The following is a 22648-nucleotide window of genomic DNA, read 5'->3' as shown; positions in this document are numbered from 1 at the left end:
TTATTCTCGTGTCAGATACATAAAAAAAAGAAAACAGTTACAACAATTTCAAGTAACATTTAAATAATCTTGGACCAATACAACGCTACTTCGAGTCCTCTCTTCGTAGCTCGATGCAGGTCATCTTGCGTGCACAAAGATGGACACAGCGGACACTGAAGCATATGCTGGATGGTTTGATCTTCTCCGCAGTCACACTTGGTGTTGTCGCCATTGATGAAGCCCCATCTTGCCAAATTAACTTTGGACCTTCCCACTCCTGATCTCAACCTATTGAGAGATTTCCAGATTGTCCAGCTCTCATTGCAACCGGGTGGCAAACGTTCCTCAACCGCCTTTTGCTCAGAGCCTTGGGGGATCTTCGTCTTCCATAGCTGTATCCTTGCCTTCTCAGCTGGTACTATAAGTTCCTGAGATGTTCGTAGGAAGCTCTTCCTAGATTTCAGTCTCTGTACTGGAAGCTCATGCCCCTGCAGTAGATGAGTACTTTCGTGCTTAACCTTTGTCCTTTCCTTATTTGCAGCTACTTCTCTTCGCACACCGGGTGGTGCTATCCCTGCAAGATGATAGAGTTTTTCAGTTGGAGTAGACTTTAGACAACCTGTGACAAGTCTACAGGTCTCATTAAGTGATATGTCTACCTGTCTGGCATGAGATGAATTGTACCAAACAGGGCAGGCATATGCCGCTGCAGAATAACATAGTGCTATGGCGGAAGCACGAATAGTTTTTGGTTGACTGCCCCATTCTGATCCAGATAATTTACGTAGAAGATGATTCCTGGTGGAAACTTTAAGTTTAGTGTTCATGCAGTGTTTCTTGAATGTAAGAGCTCTATCAAGTGTAACTCCTAGGTATTTTGGAGTTTCACAGTATTGTAACTCAACACCTGACCACACTATATGCAGCTTACGATGAGCTTCCCTATTTTTCAGATGAAAGGCACAAACTTGTGTTTTCATAGGGTTAGGCCTTAACTGGTTTGCCTTGTAATAGGATGACAAACTTTCGAGGGCGATTGTTAGATTCCTTTCCACTGTCTCAAAGTCTGTACATTGTGTTGCCAGAGCAAGATCATCAGCATACAAGAAACTTCTGCTATTTGGAGCTACCGGCTGGTCATTCGTGTATATATTAAAGAGGATTGGTGCCAGCACACTTCCTTGAGGTAAACCGTTTCTTTGAGTCCTCCACCGACTGCACTGTCCTTGGAAGTCCACAAAAAACCTACGGTTCTGAAGAAGGGTTGCGATAAATCTGGTTATCTTAATATCCTTGGTCAGATTGTAGACTTTAACTAACAGAAGTTGATGGTTGACGGTGTCATATGCTGCAGTCAAATCTACAAAGACTACACCTGTCACCTTGTGTCTTTCAAAGCCATCCTCAACGAATTGTGTAAGATTCAGTAGTTGTTCAGTGCAGCTCTTACCCGGACGAAATCCAGCTTGTTGTGGTATGAGGAGAGGGTCAATCATGGGTTGAATGCGATTTAGGATCATCCTTTCCAGTAATTTATATAGATGACACAAAAGGGTAACAGGTCTGAAGTCTTTAGGATGATTTCCTTCCTTGCCAGGTTTGAGCAAAGCAATTACTCTACTTTTTCACCATGTCTTTGGTATCTGACCTCTGCTCACACATCTATTGAAGAGTTGCAGAACCCATTCTTTGGTTTTAGGCCCAAATTTCTTTATCTGTTCTACTCGAATGTCATCTAGACCCGCTGATTTTCCATTTTTACATTCTTTGATGACTTTTTCCAACTCCAACATGGTGAAGGGGACAGTGAGGTCACTTCTTTCTTCTTGAATCTTCCTCTGTACTTTTGGCCTTCGGATTTTATTGGTTGCTTTCCCATTTAAGAGCAGTTGGTGTGCTATCTGATTTGCAGTGACATTGAAATGTTGGGTAGTCTTCGTTGGATCATTGTTAAGGTGTTTCAATAATCTCCAGGCTTTATGGCTATCTCTCGTAAGATCTATACTTTCAATAGTTTTCATCCACTGATTCCGTTTTGATGTTGTCAATGATGACATGAGATTGTTCTCAACTTCCACTGTCTTTTCTCCTAGGGGATTTTCTTCAAACAAAGTTGCATATTCCGTAAGCTGGGCAACAAGGTCTGAGGTAAGGCCAGGGACATACCACGTCCGACAGCCTCTAGGTATGGACTTTCTGGAGCATTTCTTTACGGCATCAACAAAAGTATCGTAACACTCTGGTGTTGGCTGGATGATGGACACTTCAGCATCTAACATCTCTGCAAACTCTGACCAGTTTGCCTTTTTGAAGTTATACCTCCTTCGGAATGGAACACTCTGTGGTCTGACTGCTGCATAAATCTGGCACATTATTGGTCTATGCTGCGTGTTAGGTATTGGGTTGCAGACATACTTTACACATTGTTGGCTAATATTATTACTGCTGAAAATCAGATCAGGCTTATATCCTCGTCTCCATCTGCCACTGTTAAATGAAGCTGGTAGTTTAGCATCATGAATGAGAGTTAGGTAATTTGCTTCTGCCCATTCTTGCACTGCTATACCACTCTCATCTTCGTATTCATAACCCCACACATTACTATGGCATTTGAAATCTCCAATTACTATTTTTGTGTGTTGATTCTGAAAATTGGAAGGATTACTAACAGTAAATTCAACTCCAGGTGGCTTATACAGAGAGGAGATGGTGCAGTTACCTACTTCTATAGTGAGGACTTCAATATCATTTTCTTCCGTGAAGGCTGTGGACTGAAGCTGAATATCAGGTCGGACAAATATGGCACTTCCGTACTTTTGGTGTGGCCGTTCAACAGCTAGACGCATTCCATTAATTTTTGGTCTACGCATTTCACTACTTCTGTGTGTCTCCTGTATGCACAGTATGTGGAAATTGTGTTGACTGCATAGATTTTGTAACAGTTCCTCTTTTGTTGAAGATATACCTTCAATGTTAATAGAAATAATTGTTAACTGTGGTCCTGAAAAGGACCGTGAAGATGATGTTTCTGGTGTGAAAGGATCAGCCGTCAGCACATTTCGTAATGATGTCTGACGTTGCCCAGGGTACACCCGATTGCTATTTAAATCTCTTTTTGCCATAATTGCAATCTTCGTGGAGGTTCCTTTCGTGTACCCCATGATCTTGATGATACCGGTTCAGCGGAAAGCCGTGCATGTGATGGCTATGGACAGAGCCCTGCACGGATACAAACTCTATGGCAGTGCGGGTAATTTTGCTGATAATTTCTAAATAATGATGTTTATTGATTTTTCACTCGGTACACTCTAGAAATCTCAACCTTTTATTCTTTTCATGCAATTATTTTTGCTTGTTGTGAGGTGACCCTTGACATTGGAATGGGAGAATAGTGATATATAAAGAACTTGCTTTGGCCCACAATTTGAGCGATTTTCTTTCGGAACCTTTGTTCCTTCCTTGCTCTATCTGTCGGTAGTCATAAACGTGTCACTGTGCCAGGTATCAGGCCTATTGTATTATGTTAACAGGTCTGTCTGTCCGTTTCAATACCTTGAATGTAACATACGAGTAGTTAAATAGTTGCAATATCCGCGCACGGCCGCCTCTGTGGTGTAGTGATTAGTATGATTAGCTGCCACCCCCGGAGCACGGGTTCGATTCCCGGGTCTGCCACGAAATTCGAAAAGTGGTACGAGGGCTGGAACGGGGTCCACTCAGCCTCGGGAGGTCAACTGAGTAGAGGTGGGCTCGATTCCCACCTCAGCCATCCTCGAAGTGGTTTTCAGTGGTTCCCACTTCTCCTCCAGGCAAATGCCAGGATGGTACCTAAAGGCCACGAACGCCTCCTTCCCTCTTCCTTGTCTATCCCTTGCAATCTTCCCATCCCCCCACAAGGCCTCTGTTCAGCATAGCAGGTGAGGCCGCCTGCCCGAAGTACTAGTTATTCTCCCCAGTTGTATCCCCTGACGCAAAGTCTCACACTGCCCTTGAGGCAATAGAGGTGGGATCCCTCGCTGAGTCCGAGGGAAAAACCAACCCTGGAGGGTAAACAGATTAGGAAGAAGATATCCGCGCATAACTGTAGCTATGGAGCCAAGCTCTGTATTTGGTGAGGTGAGTGGTCTCAAACTTCAACGTCAGCTGTTCTGAGAATGGTTTTCTGCTGTTTGCCTTTTTCACTATCAGGCAAGTTCCTATTCATAAGCCACAGCAGCTTTCTTCCATTCCGTATTATTTCGTTAAGTGAGGTTGGCATCCGGCTGTAAAAATATGCCTTAAAATCTTATCTCATCGCATCCCTTACCCCGTATCATGAAATGTTACATTCCACTAATAGCATCAGTAACAATGTATCTTTAAAAGTGCTTCTTCCTTTAAAATAACCTTGCCTAGAGTGTTCGCCTCGTCATCAACTCATTCTCTATTCGGTATGTTGTAGCAAGAGCTCCTCAAAACGTGCATGAATATGTGTTGAACAATAAACAACCCCGAACGAGATGGCTACTCCCCCTGTGGGTGTCTTGGGTTGGCGACCATATCTGAGTCCTGGCATTACTTCCACTTGATTGTGCCTCACTTTCATCTATCCTATCCTTGTTCTTTACCGACCCCGACGGTATTAAGAGCACTTGAGCCCTAGGGAGCCTTTCATTTTCTTGTCTCTCTTTCACCAATACCTTCATTTTTCGAAGTGTCGCACCCGTTTCTTTTCTTCTCTGATTAGTGTTGTACTTCATCTTAAGGTGTGTGTTGCAGACTTGCCGCACATGCAATGCTACCGGCCAGAACTGCTCGGTGATCGGCCCTGCGCCCGGACCAGGAATAGCGGGGGCGGATTTCGTGTTCTACGTGTCAGCCATGGAGACAGCTCGCTGCCACAAGGGGATGACTGTGGCGTACGCCGCGCACTGCCAGCAGGAGGCTGCCTTGGACAGGTCAGTTGCCTTCTTTACTGACGTCATATATGCTAAATTAGATTCTTATACATATTTTGTTATAAATTTTATAAAGATATTGGAAAGAAAAGCTATTAAATAGAACAATAAGTTTGAGTATAATATTTCTGTTAAACATCTACTTAATATAAAATTGAAGTTAAAAATTTGTCATTTAGACTGTTAACTGTTCAAATATTTTAGAACCATTGAGATGGATGAACCTCAGTATGGATGATCCACCTAGTCAGTACAATGTGTTAAATGTTTTTATATTTACCTTTCACATTTATATTATATCTAGTACCCAGTACATGTTTCTAGAATATGCACATTCTCTTCTTCAGCTAGTTAAATTAAAATTTGTGTATACAATAAGAGCTAGTAAAAACGGGGGCCCCCTTTAAGAACTCTAAAACTATGACAAGTAACATATTAAAAATTGATGGATGGTGGCATGGAATTAACTTCCATCATAAAACACAGTAGGATGATGTCTATATGAAAAAATTGTTGAGCACTGACATATTCATATAGACATCATCCTACTGTGTTTTATGATGGAATTTAATTCCATGCCACCATCCATCAATTTTTAACATGTTACTTGTCATAGTTTTAGAGTTCTTAAAGGGGACCCCCATTTTCACTAGCTCTTATTGTATACACAAATTTTAACTAGCTGAAGAAGAAAATGTGCATATTCTCGAAACATGTACTGGGTACTAGATATAATGTAAATGTGAAAGGTAAATATAAAAAAAATGTAACACATTGGATTGACTAGGCAGACCCAATACCGGCCATTATGGTCAAGATTATTAATATGGATGAACCTGGCGTTTTGATATTAGACATATCTGGGCAGATGTCTGAGGTCGGGCAACATGAAGACTGTTTCTACATTTATTCTTCAAATACACATGTTACACTCAAATAAGGAGAAACTTCACTGCTTTCTCAGCTGTTGCTGTCTTTGGATCCAAAAATCTGGCCTCAACAGTGACAACCAAAGAGCAGTAATCGGGAGAATAGCTCATAATGATGACGACTCATATCTGCTTTACTTATTCAGACTTGTTAATATTTTCTGATAAAAGTTGAAGAAACTAGGATAGTTGTTCCACCTAGTCAATACATTCAATTTATTCACAATTCCAATTGCAGAAACTTCTATTTTATCTTAAACTGATCAGTAGATGAGAGAGTCGCTCAGTGTGGTATGAAGAAGTCAGGATGAATCTGACAATAATGATTAGATGAAATAAAGGTTTCTCTCTCCCTTAAAATTTGTTTCAGGTAAAATATTGATATTTTGAAAATCTAATTCATTGGATTTGTTGTTCCACTTTGTAAGAAAACATCTAGACCGTTCGAGTTTACAAATGTAATGCCAGTCAGACAGTAGTGTAGAAAACGAACTAACATCAGGTCATCTTGTGAGATTTTATTTATTTTGTGTCAGTGTGTTGAAAAAACTTAAAATATAAATAAGGTCTTATATTCAAACAAAACAAAGTACACCATATGTCACACAAAGTCTACCCTGAAGTGGGCAACAGCAATTCTCTTCAGCAGCTTGAGTCAAGTCTTGAAGTGTACAATGAACAGGGCAGGACTAACAGTCATAAAGGTACGGGTAGTTTGTTGCTCCTCGCAAGCGAAGAAGTCTGACTGATCTTTCAAATAACCCCATTTTTTTAGGTTATCCTTGGATTTACCTACTCCAATCCTCAATTGATTCAGTGCCTTCCAGGTTGTCCATTGCAAATGATGACCAGGGAGTGGAGATTCAGAAATTCTTGCTGTTCTTATTGGTTTATCCAGACCCTTGGAGACATTGAGGAAACTTTTCCTGGACTTAGTGTTCTGGGTGGAGGTTGATGTCCAAATAACAGGTGGGTGTTTGTGAGATCCATCTTCGACCTCTCTTGCCTTGCAAACACTTCTTGGCGAATGTCTGGAGGAGAAATATCAGCCGAGCAGCTAAGTTTGTCAATGGGAGTTGGTTTCAGACACCCACTAACTATTCTGCATGTTTCATTAAAGGCTGTATCCACCCGCTTTGTATGGGCTGACCTGAACCACACAGAACATGCATACTCAGCTGTAGAGAAACTGGGAGCAAGAGCTGAGGTTCTTAACACAATTTAATAAACCCCATTTAATTGAGCCAAGTTTCCAGAAGATGCTGTTTCGGGCTGAGACTTTCTGTCCAGAGTTAACACAATGTTTCTTGTATAACATGTTTTGGAGATGATGTGTTTGCCTGTCAAGCATTGATTGAAATTTGTCTCTGGTGGAGTTTCTCCACTTACCGTACTCTGGCTCTACCTAATGGTTGGTCGCACTACTTTGAGTGCAGTCACTCGTTGATTTCAACTGTCTATGACAATGAACTGAGATTAGACTGTTTTTTGAACTTTCGGAGTAAGAAGCATCATGCGTCTGCTGCAGCTGCGAATTTCAATTGACTTTCTTTCTTTCTTAATCTGCTTACCCTCCAAGGTTGGTTTTTCCCTCGGGCTCAGCGAGGTATACCGCTTCAAGGCCAGTGTCCTGGAGCGTGAGACATTGGGTCAGGGGATACAACTGGGGAAGATGACCAGTACCTCGCCCAGGCGGCCTCACCTGCTATGCTGAACAGGGTCCTTGGTGGGGGGTGGGAAGATTGGAAAGGATAGACAAGGAAGCGGCCGTGGCCTTAAGTTAGGTACCATCCCGGCATTTGCCTGGAGGAGAAGTGGGAGATGACGGAAAACCACTTCCAGGATGGCTGAGGTGGGAATCGAACCCACCTCTACTCATTTGAGCTCCCAAGGCTGATTGGACCCCTTCCAGCCTTCGTACCACTTTCCTTCCAGCCCTCGTACCACTTTTCAAATTTCGTGGCAGAGCCGGGAATCAAACCCAGGCCTCCAGGGGTAGCAGCTAATCACACTAACCACTACACCACAGAGGCGGACTTCAGTTGACTTTTGATATAAAAAGAAGGGAGATGGTGTTGGATTGTGATCCGGAGTGATTAAATCACCATCGAGCTATAGGCCGTGAATTTGTTAGGATTATTTTCTTTTTTTGTTATAGTTGAGAATCTGTAAGTAACATCGTCAGTCTTCCCTTGGTCCCCGGACTGAAATCAAGTAAGGTCTACATATTATTTATATCAAACTGCTGTGATGAAGTGATGTGTGCTAAAAATTTCAAAATTGTAATTGTAGGAATCTATATTACCTTGGTGATCAAGAAATTGCAGTAGGCAGAAAATAGCAAATGTGTTCAAAATCGCTTAAATCTTTTAAAATGTAAAATTATTATTAGAAATGAAATTTGCAGGCTTTCCTTATTATTACTAAATAAATAATCATTGGTTTTCAGTAACATGTTTCAAATTTGGTTGGACGATATATTGTATGTTATTTATTAATTGTATTAGCTTTGGATGTCAATTTCTTTTACTTTGATTCAATGGTGGTTTAGCTTACTTAATTCTCTTTTAAAATTATATTTAACTCCTTCAATACCACCAAAAACTAAATGAATGAATTGCGGCTAACTCGGCTCATTATATGGCCAGCCGTATTCTTTTCCTTGATCATGTGATCTTGTTGCTACGGCTGTGATTCGTAAACAGTCAATGGGGGTGTATCCTTTGTTTTGAGGTTGATATTTCACGTTCGGCAATTGAGTCAATTTTTGACAGTTCCATGGTTATGGATTTTCGTTTGATTTGGTGGTTGACCGAATCTGTTATGTGCTATTGGGTTTTGATTTAAGTGATCCTTTAAAAATATATTTGTTTCTGGAGTATTAATTTACTTGTTTGTCCCTTTAAAAATCTATTTATTCTGGTTTTGCATTAGATATGCATGTTCGTTGTGTGACTTATTCTTGATGGCATATTATTATCCATCTTAACTTATTAAATACATTGGAAGGAGTCACATAGAGACTGTTTTCTGCTCAACTACTTACTTTAATCTATAATCTAATTCAATGGACTCTTTGAATTGTAATGATGATTTTAAAGTTCATTTTATCTTAATTGATTAATTGGCTATATGCCAATTTATGTAAAGTATTTTTAAATAACATTTAATTGATTATTATCTTGGAGGACTGACATGTCAACTTAAATCAATTTGATTATTTTTATTAAAAGTTTCAATATTTTTTTCTGAAACTGTTTTTTTCATTCACTTAATAACTTTTGTGTTTTAATTTAATCCGCCTGACTTCTTTGGGCTCAGTTGATTGTTTATTCATTTTCACGACATTGTGTTGGGACTGATTTAAAGCAAGTGTGCTTCCTTTTCCCTTGTTTATTGGTGAATTTGGTTTTATTTGTTTGTCCCAAGTCATGTAACAACTATCGCTTGTGGATATCCTGAAAATGCACAATAGTGTTCTAGGAGAGCGTGTTTTTTAAATTCTGATGCTTGTAGTTACTGTTTTTCTTTCATGTAATTAATTCGAGGTGTTGTCCTCCTGATATTAGAAAAGTTGATATACGGACTTGTGACACCCAGGTACCTTGGTGTAAAACAATGCTCCCACGTCACGGCCAGCTGCCTAGTAGCTTCTCCATTTTGAAGATGACATGCACACACCTGGGTCTTAGCAGGGTTTTGCATTAGCCAGTTCTTCTGATAATACACTGAAAGTGTGTTTGAGAGCTGCACTGGACCGCTAAAGCCAGGTTATAGGCATAAATGAAGGCTCTTGTATAGGAAGGCCTTGGCTGGTCATTCGTGTAGATGTCAAAGAGGATTGGCAAGAGGACACTGCCTTGGGGAACTATAATCTCTGGTGAAGTTGAAGAGCTTGGTGAGCAAAGTTCTATGATGCACTGTGCCGTACGCTGCTGTAAGGTCCACGAATACCACTCCTGTGGTTTTACGTCTTTCAAACCCATCCTCTATGTGCTGAGTTAAATTGAGCACCTGTGATGTGCAGTTCCTTCCAGATCTAAGCCTGCCTGTTCTGGAATAAGATGTTGATCTACGCTAGACGTGAGGCATTCAAGTAGGATCCTCTCGGTTTATGTAGGTGACAAAATAATTATATTTGCCTGTAGCTGTTAGGATCTAATGGATGAAAAGAGCTCTCACTCGAAACTTCCTCCACACCTTAGGTACCTGTTCACTCTGCAGGCAATTTGGTTAGGAAATCAACAACCCACTTCCTTGCTCTGGAACCAAAATATTTTACTTGTTCCACTCTCATATCATCCAGACCTATAGCCTTGCCATTTTTGAATTTCTGTATGTCTTTCTCTTGTTCCTCTAGGGTGATGTTATTAGTGAGGAAGCTAGACTCCTTCTCTATCTGGTATTCTATTTTAACACTATTCATATAACCCCTTATTTTTCCATTGAGCAAAAGTTGATGAGCAGTAGCATGTGGGGACAAATTGACATGTACATGTGCTTTTGTAAAGTGTTGAAAGATGATCTTGTGAGATATAAAATCTAGAAGGAAACAAAAGAACTAAAATGGATATTAAAAGAGGGAAGCAAGATTTAGGGAAAGAAAAATCATATAGACTAAAATATAAAATTAAGTTTATTTCTCTCTCTTTGCGTTTAGGCCATCTGTGGACCACGGTGCTTGTGTTCTAGCTGTGTTTTTGTCTTCGTCTGCCCCTTTTAGCATACTGGATTGTGTTCTTAGTGGCCTCTTGAGCCTTCCTGTTGGCCCAGTATTCCTTCATTTTCTTGCTGAATTCTTTCCTGCGCTCCTCTGACCAATTCCCGGCTCCTTTGTTAACATTTTCAGCAGAAATCAGACCTCATCTTTTTTTAAGTTTCTGGTATACCCTGGACTAGACCATAAAGAGAGGTGTGTTGTTTCAGGCCCATAGCAGGACACGCCAACCTGTGTCCTCAGAGCATCAGCACCAAGCCACAGGAGCTCGAGATCCTCTTGTCCACGGTAAAGCACGAGATACTGCACGCGCTGGGCTTCTCCGTCAGCCTGTATGCCTTCTACCGAGACCAGAATGGCAACCCGCTGACCCAGCGCGGCGAGACGGGGAAGCCCAACCTCAACGAGAAGTGAGTACAGTTTTCTGTAGAACAATGACAAATTTTCTTGAGTATTTCGCTTTTGACTTCAGTCCAGCATAAAAATATCAACAGCTTTCCTATTATCACTTTCATCAGAATAGCGCACTCAGAACACTTGACCACAGACAACACAATCAACAGGTCATCTTGGACAGTACATCTCAAAGTATTTCCACGCTGAAATATTTGTTTATTGAATAGGTTAGGAATGTCTGTAGATTTAATTTGTTTTATCTTTATGTACAGTAAAACCTCATTTATCCGGACCAACCGACTAAAGAAAATCCAGGTTATATGGCTAATAAGCAAAACAAAGTTCTTAAATAAGCAGACTTACCATTTATGATTATAAAAACTATGTCTTGTAAACAATATGATGTACAGAATTTTGTTATAAGACATTAAAAAATATAAAAATCTTGATCACATAAAATCACATCTATTTTTCACAAAGAATTGGTCCACTGTCTTCTGTTTCAAACACGTTGGATTTGAATGAAGCATGGTCACACAAATGCTTTATCAGTAATAGTTAAGGTGGAGTGGTGTTGGGCTGATGATCCAAGTACACCATGATGTTTGTCAGCTGGTGCGCAGAATCTGCATGTATCGTCCACCGTTGTGGTGTGATTGCTCCCTCGTCTACATCATCTTCTTTCTCAATATCTGCTAGAGATGTGCATGCTGCTACAGTTTCTTCTGGATCTGTAGATTGAATCAATCTGAAAAGCAAATATTTGGCATACTTATAGATATGTCCTTGCTATCATAGTTAAAAATTTTTATCTAATGTGAACGCTAAATAACAAAAATGTCTACAAATCTTATCCGTATCAACAAGCGTCGATAAACAAGTTTTTACTGCAGTTGTATTAGTTATTTCCTGGAGCTCCAGATCGTTTACGCACTCTCACTTATTCCCAGTTGGGCTGGGGATGTTAATTCCCTTGGTTTGAGGATTTGTACACTACATGAACACCATCTTCCAGCTCGCACAAGGGATTAGACTCAGACATTACTGTTTCACTAATATTATGTAACTATTTGCAATGTGTTTATAATTATTTCTTTTTAATTCTATTACAGAGTTATTATTGTCCTAACTGTGTTTAAAAATGCACAAATATATACTGTAAATGAAACCTGTAACAGGCTTATTTCTACCACTCTGAGTTCTACTTGACAACTGTTTATGGTAACTATGAGTACACACATGCACTGTACGGCTGCCAGTAATATTCATTTCGTCTGTTAAATGACAAACTGAAGCAAACTGTAGATTATAGGTTATAAATTTGTCGTACTTTAAATATTTAACGTCCAATTTTTCAAATTCACGAATTGCTTGTAGACTTTACCAGTGTAGGGCAATATTAGTCATGCCTAAACTCAGCTGTTTTGAGAGTGCACTAAGATTTCATTTCCATAAGGTACAACGTGTGGAAAAGCTCACGCCAATAGCAACAAAATGATTTTAATGTGTATTCCATCAAATAATTTTAAGACATTCAACAATTTTAACAGATTGTAAATGTATTTATACATGAGACTAACTAGTGACATTGTATTTCAAATATTAGAACAAAGTTTAAAGTTTCAAACACAACATATAGTTATAATGTTTTTAAGATACAACGTAATATATAAAGCTTTATATTTAAGAGAATTTTAATACTTTATTATGGTTAAGTTTGTTAACAGTAAACAATAAGTGTAAGTTCTAGAATAATGTTACTGGTTTTAACTTTGTTAAGAATTTGAACAAAACATGTTCTAGGTTTTTAATAATTTAGCAATAAAATAAGGATGAGATCCTAATTTTATAATTACTTTTAATGTATTGAATAGGTGGAAATCAAAGTTTTATTCTTCTCCAGTATCCAGTATTCGGGAGATAGTGGGTTCGAACCCCACTGTCGGCAGCCCTGGTTTTCCATGGTTTCCCATTTTCAGATCAGGCAAATGCTGAGGCTGTATCTTAATTAAGGCCACGGCCACTTCCTTCCCACTCCTAGCCCCTTTCTGTCCCATCATCAACCTTAAGACCTATCTGTGTCGGTGCAACGTACAGTAACTTTTTTTTTTTACAACAACTTGCGCTCCTAGTGTGTAGGGTGAACCTCCCACTGTACTCATGGCAGCTGACACTTTCCAAACATACAGATAACAGTGGTGGGGGTGGCATCTCCTGCCTATTGTAAGAGGCAACTAAAAGGAGACCCAGGGGTTCTTAACTTGGGAGCATGAGTTGGCGAGCTTGGGGCCCTCAGCTGAATCCACGCATTGCTTCCACTTACTTGTGTCAGGCTCCTCACTTCCATCTATCCCATTCGACCTCCCTTGGTCAACTCTTGTTCTTTTCCAGACCCCGACGCTGTTCGGTTCTGAAACCTAGGGAGTCATTAATTTTTCACACCCTTCGTGGCTCTTGTTTTTCTGTGGCCACTATCTTCATTTTTCTAAATGTCAGACCCCTCCATTTTTTTCCCTCTGATTAGTGTTAATAGAGGAGGTTCCTCATTTGTACTTCCTCTTAAATAATCGTCACCCCCACCTCTGAAGGGTGCCTGTGCTTACCTGGATAACATCTCAGTTCATAGAAGGATGCAGATGCAGACCTCAACAAACTTACAAAAGCTGCTGTCTCAATACAGGGAGGAGGAAGTTTTATGCAAGGTCTATCAGCCTTTTGGATTGTAGTGCATACTAGGACTGTATGACCTTATCCTGGTCAATATTTCCCTACCCCCATCGATCCTGTTCTCTTAAAAGAGGTCTTGCTCTATCCTCTCATTATCCTAATTTCATACACAAATTCTTGGCAAAAATTCTATCTCTGAGTCAGTTTTCACTTCCTTTGTTAGGTGGAGCTCTTCAGCTGTTGAAATGCTACTCTTGGCAGTATAGACAATGGCACATCTTTCACGGTCGAGACCAATGCATTAGATTCTACTATAACTCGAGTATACTCTCAAAACAACCGTCTTGGCTTCAGAGAGCCATCATTCATCTGTAGAAAAGGAGGCCTGTGTCATTGTTGAATTTGTATGTAAATGGTGACATTCTTTTATGAACCAGCATTTCTGACTCGCTAGAGATCAGCGCTCCAGGACTTCTTATTTAATTGTAAGCATTCTGGAAAAATAAAAAATTAGGATGATTATGCACTGGTGTTTACAACTATCCGCATACAGACCAGACTAGACTGCTAATGTCTTTCTGAGAGTTTGTCCAATCCGTCGCAAGACAGACAATGAGAAGCTACTGTCGATCTTTTTGACACGTTGGCATTACACAAATGAGTCATTAGATTCATATATCAAAATCTTCACTTTTTATATAAGATATCAGACGTGTGCTGAAGTAAGGCCTCACTTCAAGCATTAAGGCCACAATACCTTTCAAATAGTTAAACCTGGACTTTAAGAGACCACTGGCATCCAACATGAGAAATCTGTACATCCTCACAGTGATGGACAAGTACTTCCAGCTCCCTATTTTATTCCATGACATATAAGCTTCAACTGTAATCTCTTGTCTGATGCAGTTCTTCAGCTTGTCCTGAGTCCCATCCTACATAAACATGGCTCATCATTTATCTGGACATGAAAACCTTTCTCATTTCATTAGGTACCAGTTGCACTACTCAAGATAACGGGTCGGTAGAACAATTCAACTCTCTCTGAAAGAAATAGGCTTGGCAAATGCACTTCGGGAATCTGTTCTTCAGGCAGCGCTCGACTCTATACAACCACAGTTGCCACCCCGCATGAGCGCACATTTGGCTACCCAAGGCTGTGCTCCTCCGATGATTTGATTGTCAGTCCAGATTTGGCTGACGAAGATGGAAATAGCTATTATGCTCATATCTGATATTCTGTTGGTCTAGAGACTGTGGTTTCAACAAGGCACCTGGCTCCTATTGGAGAGGAACCAATCACAATCATCGAAGATTCGGTACCACTGGCTGATGCTGAAATGGCAACTCTGTGCTCGATCCAGAATACTCTAATGGAAAATATGCCTCCCGACCAAACACTCTGAAGTGCTGTAGAGGGTAGAGCTCTTGCATTCCTTAAAACCTTGCTTATTTGATGGACTACAATCCGTTCTGAGGAGAGGATAAATATGGTTTGTTTACCGCTCAAGTTATCTTCCTGTTCAGTACAACAAGTGTTTTGCACTTGAAATTTACTTCTATACACCTTTCAACTCTCATTGGGCCATCTTCAGTACAAATTAACTGTACATAATAATGATTTAAAATACTTAAAATTAATGAACAATATGCAGTCTTCGTCTCATGCATAGTTTTTGTTTTGGATCTTTAACAATTGCAACTTTTAAAAGTTTTTTATGTTTGCACTAGTGATCCGCTTGTCTTGAGTAAAATATATATATATATATATATATATTTCTCGATGTTACAAATAATTGAATGTCGGTTAACGGAATAAAAACAATCTTTAGTGAGTGTCTCGTATGAAAGGTAGCTGTTCAACAATAATAAAGGTGTTTTAATTTGTTCCACCTATTCAATACTTATATTTTCACTTATAGTGGTTACATAATTAGATTCTTAGTTACATGGGACATGTTTCGCCCTCATTTAAGGGCATCTTCAGCCTAAACACAATCATCATAAATACAACTAAATTAAAAGTGAAAGTTAAAAGTTTAGTCAGTTATTAAAATTCGGAACATAAAAATGTGAAAAGTGATAAAATATAAAAATGCTAATGGAAAACTGTCTTATGATTAAATTATAATCTTGTCAGAGACTAAAACAACTTCTATTAAAATTCACAATTAAAACAGTTCATAAGAAGTTTTCCATTAGCATTTTTATATTTTATCACTTTTCACATTTTTATGTTCCGAATTTTAATAACTGACTAAACTTTTAACTTCCACTTTTAATTTAGTTGTATTTTTGATGATTGTGTTTAGGCTGAAGATGCCCTTAATTGAGGGCGAAGCATGTCCCATGTAACTAAGAATCTAATTATGTAACCACTATAAGTGAAAATATAAGTATTGAATAGGTGGAACAAATTAAAACACCTTTATTATTGTTGAACTGTTAAGTTTTCAATACGGACCTAAGATGAGGTTTATAACATGTAATGAAAGTTAGCTGCCGGAAGGCAGCTTTAGATGGCAACAAATATTGCTTCCCATTGCCCATTGGGGAATTTCATGACCTGTTCAGTCTTCTTGTTTGCATGTTTGATATGTGTATGAATTAGTTTGCTGACTACTAACACTTTTGTTTTCTTCGTACTGATATTGATCTGCAAGTCAGAACGTGTGCGCACATCACTTCTAGCATTTTAGCCAGATCCTTCGTGAGTTTTCCACTATAAAATGAATGCATTGGATCTTTGTGGGCTCTTAAGAGGGCAGGGTGACTGTGAGCAACCTTGTCCGACAGGGCAGGCAGACTGAAACTGGTCTGGAAAATATTTATAAGACTGATGCCAAACTGACCCTTATTAATGAAGTGCCCATCACAGGAAATGCTGGAAACCGTGATTTCGATGCACCAATAGTTTGCTGTCACATTTCTGCGCGAGCGCATCTCCCGAGTACGTCGCTGTGTGAGTGAGAGAGAGGAGCAGTGACCAGTTGAATGGTGCTCACAATAAAACAGCGCGTGTTCACTGTCGAGTGTTACGCGAATACGATTTGTGGAAAACCTGTGCGGAACAATTTGTGCGAAAGTTTAAGCCTGGAAGTGTTTTAGCAAAACCTCCAGCAAAGTCTGCAATACAAAATTGAGTGGCAAAATGGCACAAAACAGGCTCTGCAGCAAATAAAAACCATAACTATCTGAAAAGAGTTTGAACACCACAAGAAAACATTGCTCAATTGAAGGAAAGCCTGGTACGAAATCTCAATGACGTTTATCTGTGCAAGTGGGAATTAAGAGATCATTGTGCCAGAACATGATCAAAAAGGACCTGCATCTGTAATCCTTACAAATTTACTGTCGTGGATGCGTTAAAGCATCCAGAGGAACCTTAGCTTGTTGAGTTGTGCTGGTGGTTTCTGATTCTGACTGAAGTGACTATGTTAATGGCTTTACGTCCCAATAACTACTTTTACAGTTTTTGGAGATGTCAAGGTGCCAGAATTTAGTCCTGCAGTAGTTCTTTTACGTGCCAGTAAATCTGCAGACACGAGGCTGTCGTATTTGAGCACCTTCAAATACCACCGGACTGAGCCAGGATTGAACCTGCCGAGTAGGGGTCAGAATGCCAGCACTTCAAACGTCTGGGCCACTCATTCTGGTGGAGTGGAGTCAGGACTTTTGGATCCTCAGCTTTTCATTTTTACAAATGAGGCCATTTCCAGCATCTTCTGTGATGTTCATTAACAAGGGTCAATCCTGCTTCAGTCCAATTCTAAATATTTTCTGAGTCAGTTGTATTTTGCCCACCTGGTGCTTGAATAGCTGTAGATTGTGCTTGGTACAGCTGGAGAATGAATCCAGTCTAAGCCATTCATTTTCAAGTTTTGAACAGCTTTCCTCATTTTGCATTGTCAATGCCTTCTTGAAGTCTATAAAGGCAGTGCTTGTGTTCAGCTCCTAAGTACTTCATACAATTGTTCGAAGAACTGAAGTGGCTTCTCTTGTCCCCAGTCTTGCTGGTGTATTGTGTAATTATAGTGTAGATGCATCAGAGAGGAGTGTTTTAGTTCTTGTGATAGGTTGCAGACTCGCCAGTGGAGCGACAGGGTGATCAGGACGGTGGTGCGAGACGACTGGTTGGTGCACGGCGGCCGCATGCAGCGCGAGGTGCACATGATGGTGACTCCGCGTGTGGTGGAGGAAGTGCGACGCCACTTCAACTGCTCCGAGCTGGAGGGCGCCGAGCTTGAGGACCAAGGAGAGGAAGGCACCGAGCTCACACACTGGGAGAAGAGGGTGTTTGAGGTGAGGTGGAGAATGATTCCAGGTAGAAACAATGGGGACAGGTGCTCAGAATTAAGAAAGGAAGGGTAAGTTAGGTGTTCGTTTAAACCATCCGTTGTGGTGGGATGACGAGAATAATGTAATGGGTCATGAAAGGTAAGTGGAGTAGAGGTTTATACTCTTGATTTTAATAATTTAGTCTAAAGAGATGTGAAACTAAATGAGCCAGTAGCAGACAGAAGTTTGGAGACTGGACACTGAGAGGCACAAGAGTCCGTATCTCTTCACATCGTAGAGGAGAGTCAACTCACTCGTAACCCTTCTTAAATAGCACCTAAAAGGGGCCCCAGGTCTCTTAACTTGGGAGCGCGGGTTGGCTCAGTCCTGGCAATGCTTCCACTTGTGTCAGGTTCCTCACTGTCATCTGTCCTATCCAACTTCTCTTGGTCACTTCTTGTTTTTTTCCAACCCCAACGATATTAGGTTGCGAGGCCTAGGGAGTGTTTCATTTTCATGCCCCTTGACTTTCTCTGGCCGATACTTCCATTTTCTCTCCAGTTAGTGTTATATAGAGGATGGTTGCTCAGTTGTACTTCGTCTTAAAACAACAATCACCACCACCACCACCACCTGTACTCGCTCTCTCATCTTCTAAGCCCAGAAACATATCCACGATTCTACGCTTTTCCATGTAGTGAAGAAACGGCAATATTACACTTGGTGCTGCTATCGTACTCCAGCTCCATTTACAGAGCGATAAGTGACTGCACAAACATATGGCCAGCATGTTTAACCCTGAAATTATCTCAGAGAGTCATATTTTCATTGGTAATTGTGCTTTGTGTGGAACTTCTCATAACACTCCAGGCTTCCTCGTTCATGCATTACTGCCTCACGTCACATTCTCTTCACTTCTTGATCACTGCAGTCGTTCCTTCTCCTCTGTGGAAAGTGAACAACCAGGTTTGCATAACCCTAAAATCCAATTTATTTACCTTCGTACCCCTGAAGTACGAGTATATTGTGATTATACCAGAAATAACAAACGCTTGTTGCTGGATGCCAAATAATATTAACCATCATCATCAACCATAGCTCAGGGTCCCTGCATGCACTGAGGCAGAAAAGAGTTGTGGCCGGGGATTTCCTGATACCACGAGATTTTCAACTGAAAATCCCACCCCAGCAACACGAGGAGTCAAACCACGCTCGCCGGGACGACAGACAAGCAGCTAAACCGACCTGTTCTCCAATAATACGGTATCGTCGCAGCCCAAAACAGAACGGTCAGCAAAGGCCGAGGAACTGTTCTTAGCATTTTCATTGCGTAACGATAGCCCAATTATTTGCCTGGTGGTACAGGTACCACTGATTTAGACAATTTAGGGGAATAACCTTCTGAATGTTTACATTGACATACCAGTTAGTTTGCCGCACAATTTCCATCAATAACCCGTCAGTCATGAATAACTGAAAATAACAGAGTTTACTCTTAGGTTTAGTCCCGTGGTGTGGCTTATAAGTAGATGTATCTGTGAATGGGATTCCGTGTCACAGTAATCCTTCCATCCATCAGGAGAGGTACCAGCAATGCCATTTTGTATAATTTTCTCGTTATCAGGGTTTTCATCTATGAATTCACTAACACAATCTAATTCCGGAATAACTTCATTACCACTTATTGTTCTGAATGGAAAATTCTAAATTCCCATGAAGGGAATTAGATATTTTATTGTTCCCCCCATCGCTCAAATCTTTATCACTTTCGTCTAAACGTCTCGCTAATTCCTATGCTCCTCAAACAATGCCATGTTACTAAGACTTGCACGATCTTCAAAGAACCCTCCACAAAGCCTGAGTTCAAAGAGATTGTAGCAGTACAGGGCTTCAAATTATCGTCAACAGAAGGTACTAGCTTACTGTATCTGTGACCCAACAAAGAAGAAAATCGTGGCGGGCAGGGAGTTGTAAGTGCTAAGAGACTATGCCGATTGTTGGGCGGTGAGAGCGCCAACAGAGGAGGTCTCTTGGGATGGCGTAACGTCTGTTCTCCAGCACGAGTCCCTTGGAGGGGTTGGCGTGTGGTCGTAAATCTTTGCCCAAGAGTCAACAACAGACCCGGGCAAATGATGACGATTATGATGATTATGATCATCATTTCTAACATCTTTCTTGGTATCGCCTCTTCTCCCCCATTCTCTTAACATGTCCATACCACTGCAGCCTGTAGGGGTACCTCATTTACCATTTCCCGAACTCTCTCATTAAACCTACTCCACACTTTTGAAACTTCATTTCCACATCTTCTATTCTACTTTTATGATCATCATCTGAGATACATTCACACTGAACTTTTAAGTTGTTTCGTCCTGTAATTTTAGTGTGATTAAGCGAGAAAGAGGAGATATCACATTTTAAGCTATTATGTTATTTATTTTGTGCTGATTTTGTCATATGGATCAGAAATGTGGGTGATGAAAGAGAGGGGTAAATGTAGAATAACCGGGCGAGTAGCTGTGAGCTTGCATTCGGGAGATAACAGGTTCAAACCCCACTGTCAGCAGCCCTGAAGGTGGTTTTCCGTGGTTTCCCATTTTCACACCAGGCAAATGTTGGGGCTGTACCTTAATTAAGGCCAGGCCGCTTCCTTCCCACTCCTAGGTCTTTCCTGTCCCATCATCGCCATAAGACTATCTGTCTTCGGTGCGACGTACAAGCAGCAGAAATGAAGTTTCAAAGGTGTTGAGTAGGTTTAACGAGAATGGGCAGAGTAAGAAATGAGAGAAAATTCGGGAAATGGTAAATGGTAAATTAGGAATAGTGGTATGGACATTTTAAGAGATTGGGAGAGGAGAGGGTGCCAAATGGAGCAGAAGGGAAGGAGACCTAGAGGAAGACCAGTAAAGAACAGCATAGAGGCAAGAGGAGAGAACTGAATGACAGTGACAGAAGATGGACAGAAAAGATGATGATGATGATTATGTGATTTTTGTTTTTAATTTTTCCAAATAATATATTTTCAGGTGAATGTTTTGAAATAAAATTTAGTTATGCGAGATTTTTCTCTGAGAATGTTTCTGAAAAAATTCATGAAATTCTGCTCTGTCATCTAGACTTCAGACAGATGTCATTTCATTTTTATATAGAGAGATAATAAACAAATTTGTGTTAGGCAGTAAAGAACCTGTTAAGTGTGTTGGTAGGAAACAGGGAGTTGGGGATGGTACTTTAGGGTGATGATGTGTTTCAGAACGAGGCGATGACCGGTACCCACACGCAGAACCCTGTCTACTCTCGGATCACGCTGGCGCTAATGGAGGATACCGGCTGGTACAAGGCTAACTTCAGCATGGCCCAATCTCTGGCTTGGGGACATCATTTTGGCTGTGATTTCGCCATGAAGAGCTGCAAGGAATGGATGGACACGAGGATGGCAAGGTTAGTTCTCTTCATACCTCAAGCCTTCATTTGGGACCGAACAGAGTCTGTTACGGGTAAATGAAATGAAATGGCGTATGGCTTTTAGCTTCGGGAGTGTCCGAGGACATGTTTGGCTCGCCAGGTACAGGTCTTTTGATTTGACACCCATAGGTGACCTGCGTGTCGTGATGCGGATGAAATGATGATGAAGACAACACATACAGCCATCCCCGTGACAGCAAAATTAACCAATGATTGTTAAAATTACATACACTGCCGGAAATCGAAACCGGGACCCCTGTGAACAAAGGCCAGCACGCTAAGCATTTAGCCATAGAACCAGACTCTGGTATTTGTCCACATCAGTTTTCATCTTTTAAGTTGTTTGGTTTAATCATGTTCTCATTTACCGAGAGCTGATACTAACAGTCCATTTCCTCAGTATTTGTCTGCATCAGCACAATTTATCTTCACTTCCAACACTTTTCATCCTCTGCTTCCTTCTTGTGTATTCTTCCCCAATTACCTTCACTTTTGCTTTCAGTTTTTCTATTTCTCCAGTGTACTGATTAATACGGTCGAGGGACATTTCCACTGGGTTTTTGTTGCAATGTCACATGGCACAACTCTGACTTACAGTTAAATTTGTCTGACTGATTGCTTACTTACTGACACAGATGGCTAATTATGTAGCCAAAGGATGCACAAACCGTACCAGTCTATGTGCACGTTTTGTGATTCCATGAGATTTTAATTTGTGAAGACAAAACTTGAGAGAAGTTGTTATGATAAAGTTCAATGCTATTTGAAAATCTCCTTCCCATGATGCCAAACACGGTAATGTTTGAGAACATCTGGTCATTTCATATGGAAGACTTTTTTAATTACAAAAATGTTTGAAGATATAAAAGTATTGCATGTTTATTATTTTCCATATTTAATTATACACTATGCAAGGTTAAGAGGCTTTTTCTTTAAATTGTATGTCACTGATTATATTGGACAACACATTTTACATTAATTTAATAAAAAAACCTTTTTTGATAACAATTGTTCAACTTTGAACATTGGTTGCCCAATCAGAAATTCAGAGGAATAGAGTGAAAATATAATATTTCTTCACAATAATATAATAATATATCCATCCACACTGGTCTTTGACAGGGAGATGGGCTGTCACCATTATCAACTGTAGCATGCAAGAATGGGTAAAGAAATGTCATTCAAACATCAAGATAGGTAGAATTATTATACTTAATTGCCTAGCATTCGCAGACAAGTAGTGTGGAAGAAGATAAATTTCAAATTAGAAAACTTGAGAA

At 40.3% G+C, this 22648-nt stretch overlaps 1 protein-coding gene across 1 annotated transcript in view; it reads left to right on the top strand.

Annotated features, from left to right (window-relative positions):
* Invadolysin (leishmanolysin-like peptidase, invadolysin) overlaps positions 1–22648 on the top strand; it is a 550229-nt gene that overhangs the window by 467364 nt on the left and 60217 nt on the right. The window contains exons 6-9 of the mRNA XM_068229813.1: positions 4741–4919; positions 10775–10975; positions 17702–17927; positions 21157–21344. Of these exons, the coding sequence (XP_068085914.1) occupies positions 4741–4919; positions 10775–10975; positions 17702–17927; positions 21157–21344 (794 nt within the window). The remainder of the gene's footprint in view (positions 1–4740; positions 4920–10774; positions 10976–17701; positions 17928–21156; positions 21345–22648) is intronic.

Source organism: Anabrus simplex, chromosome 12 (assembly GCF_040414725.1).
Source record: "Anabrus simplex isolate iqAnaSimp1 chromosome 12, ASM4041472v1, whole genome shotgun sequence".
In the NCBI taxonomy this organism is placed as follows: Eukaryota; Metazoa; Arthropoda; class Insecta; order Orthoptera; family Tettigoniidae; genus Anabrus; species Anabrus simplex.
This window is presented reverse-complemented; position numbering and strand designations above follow the sequence as displayed.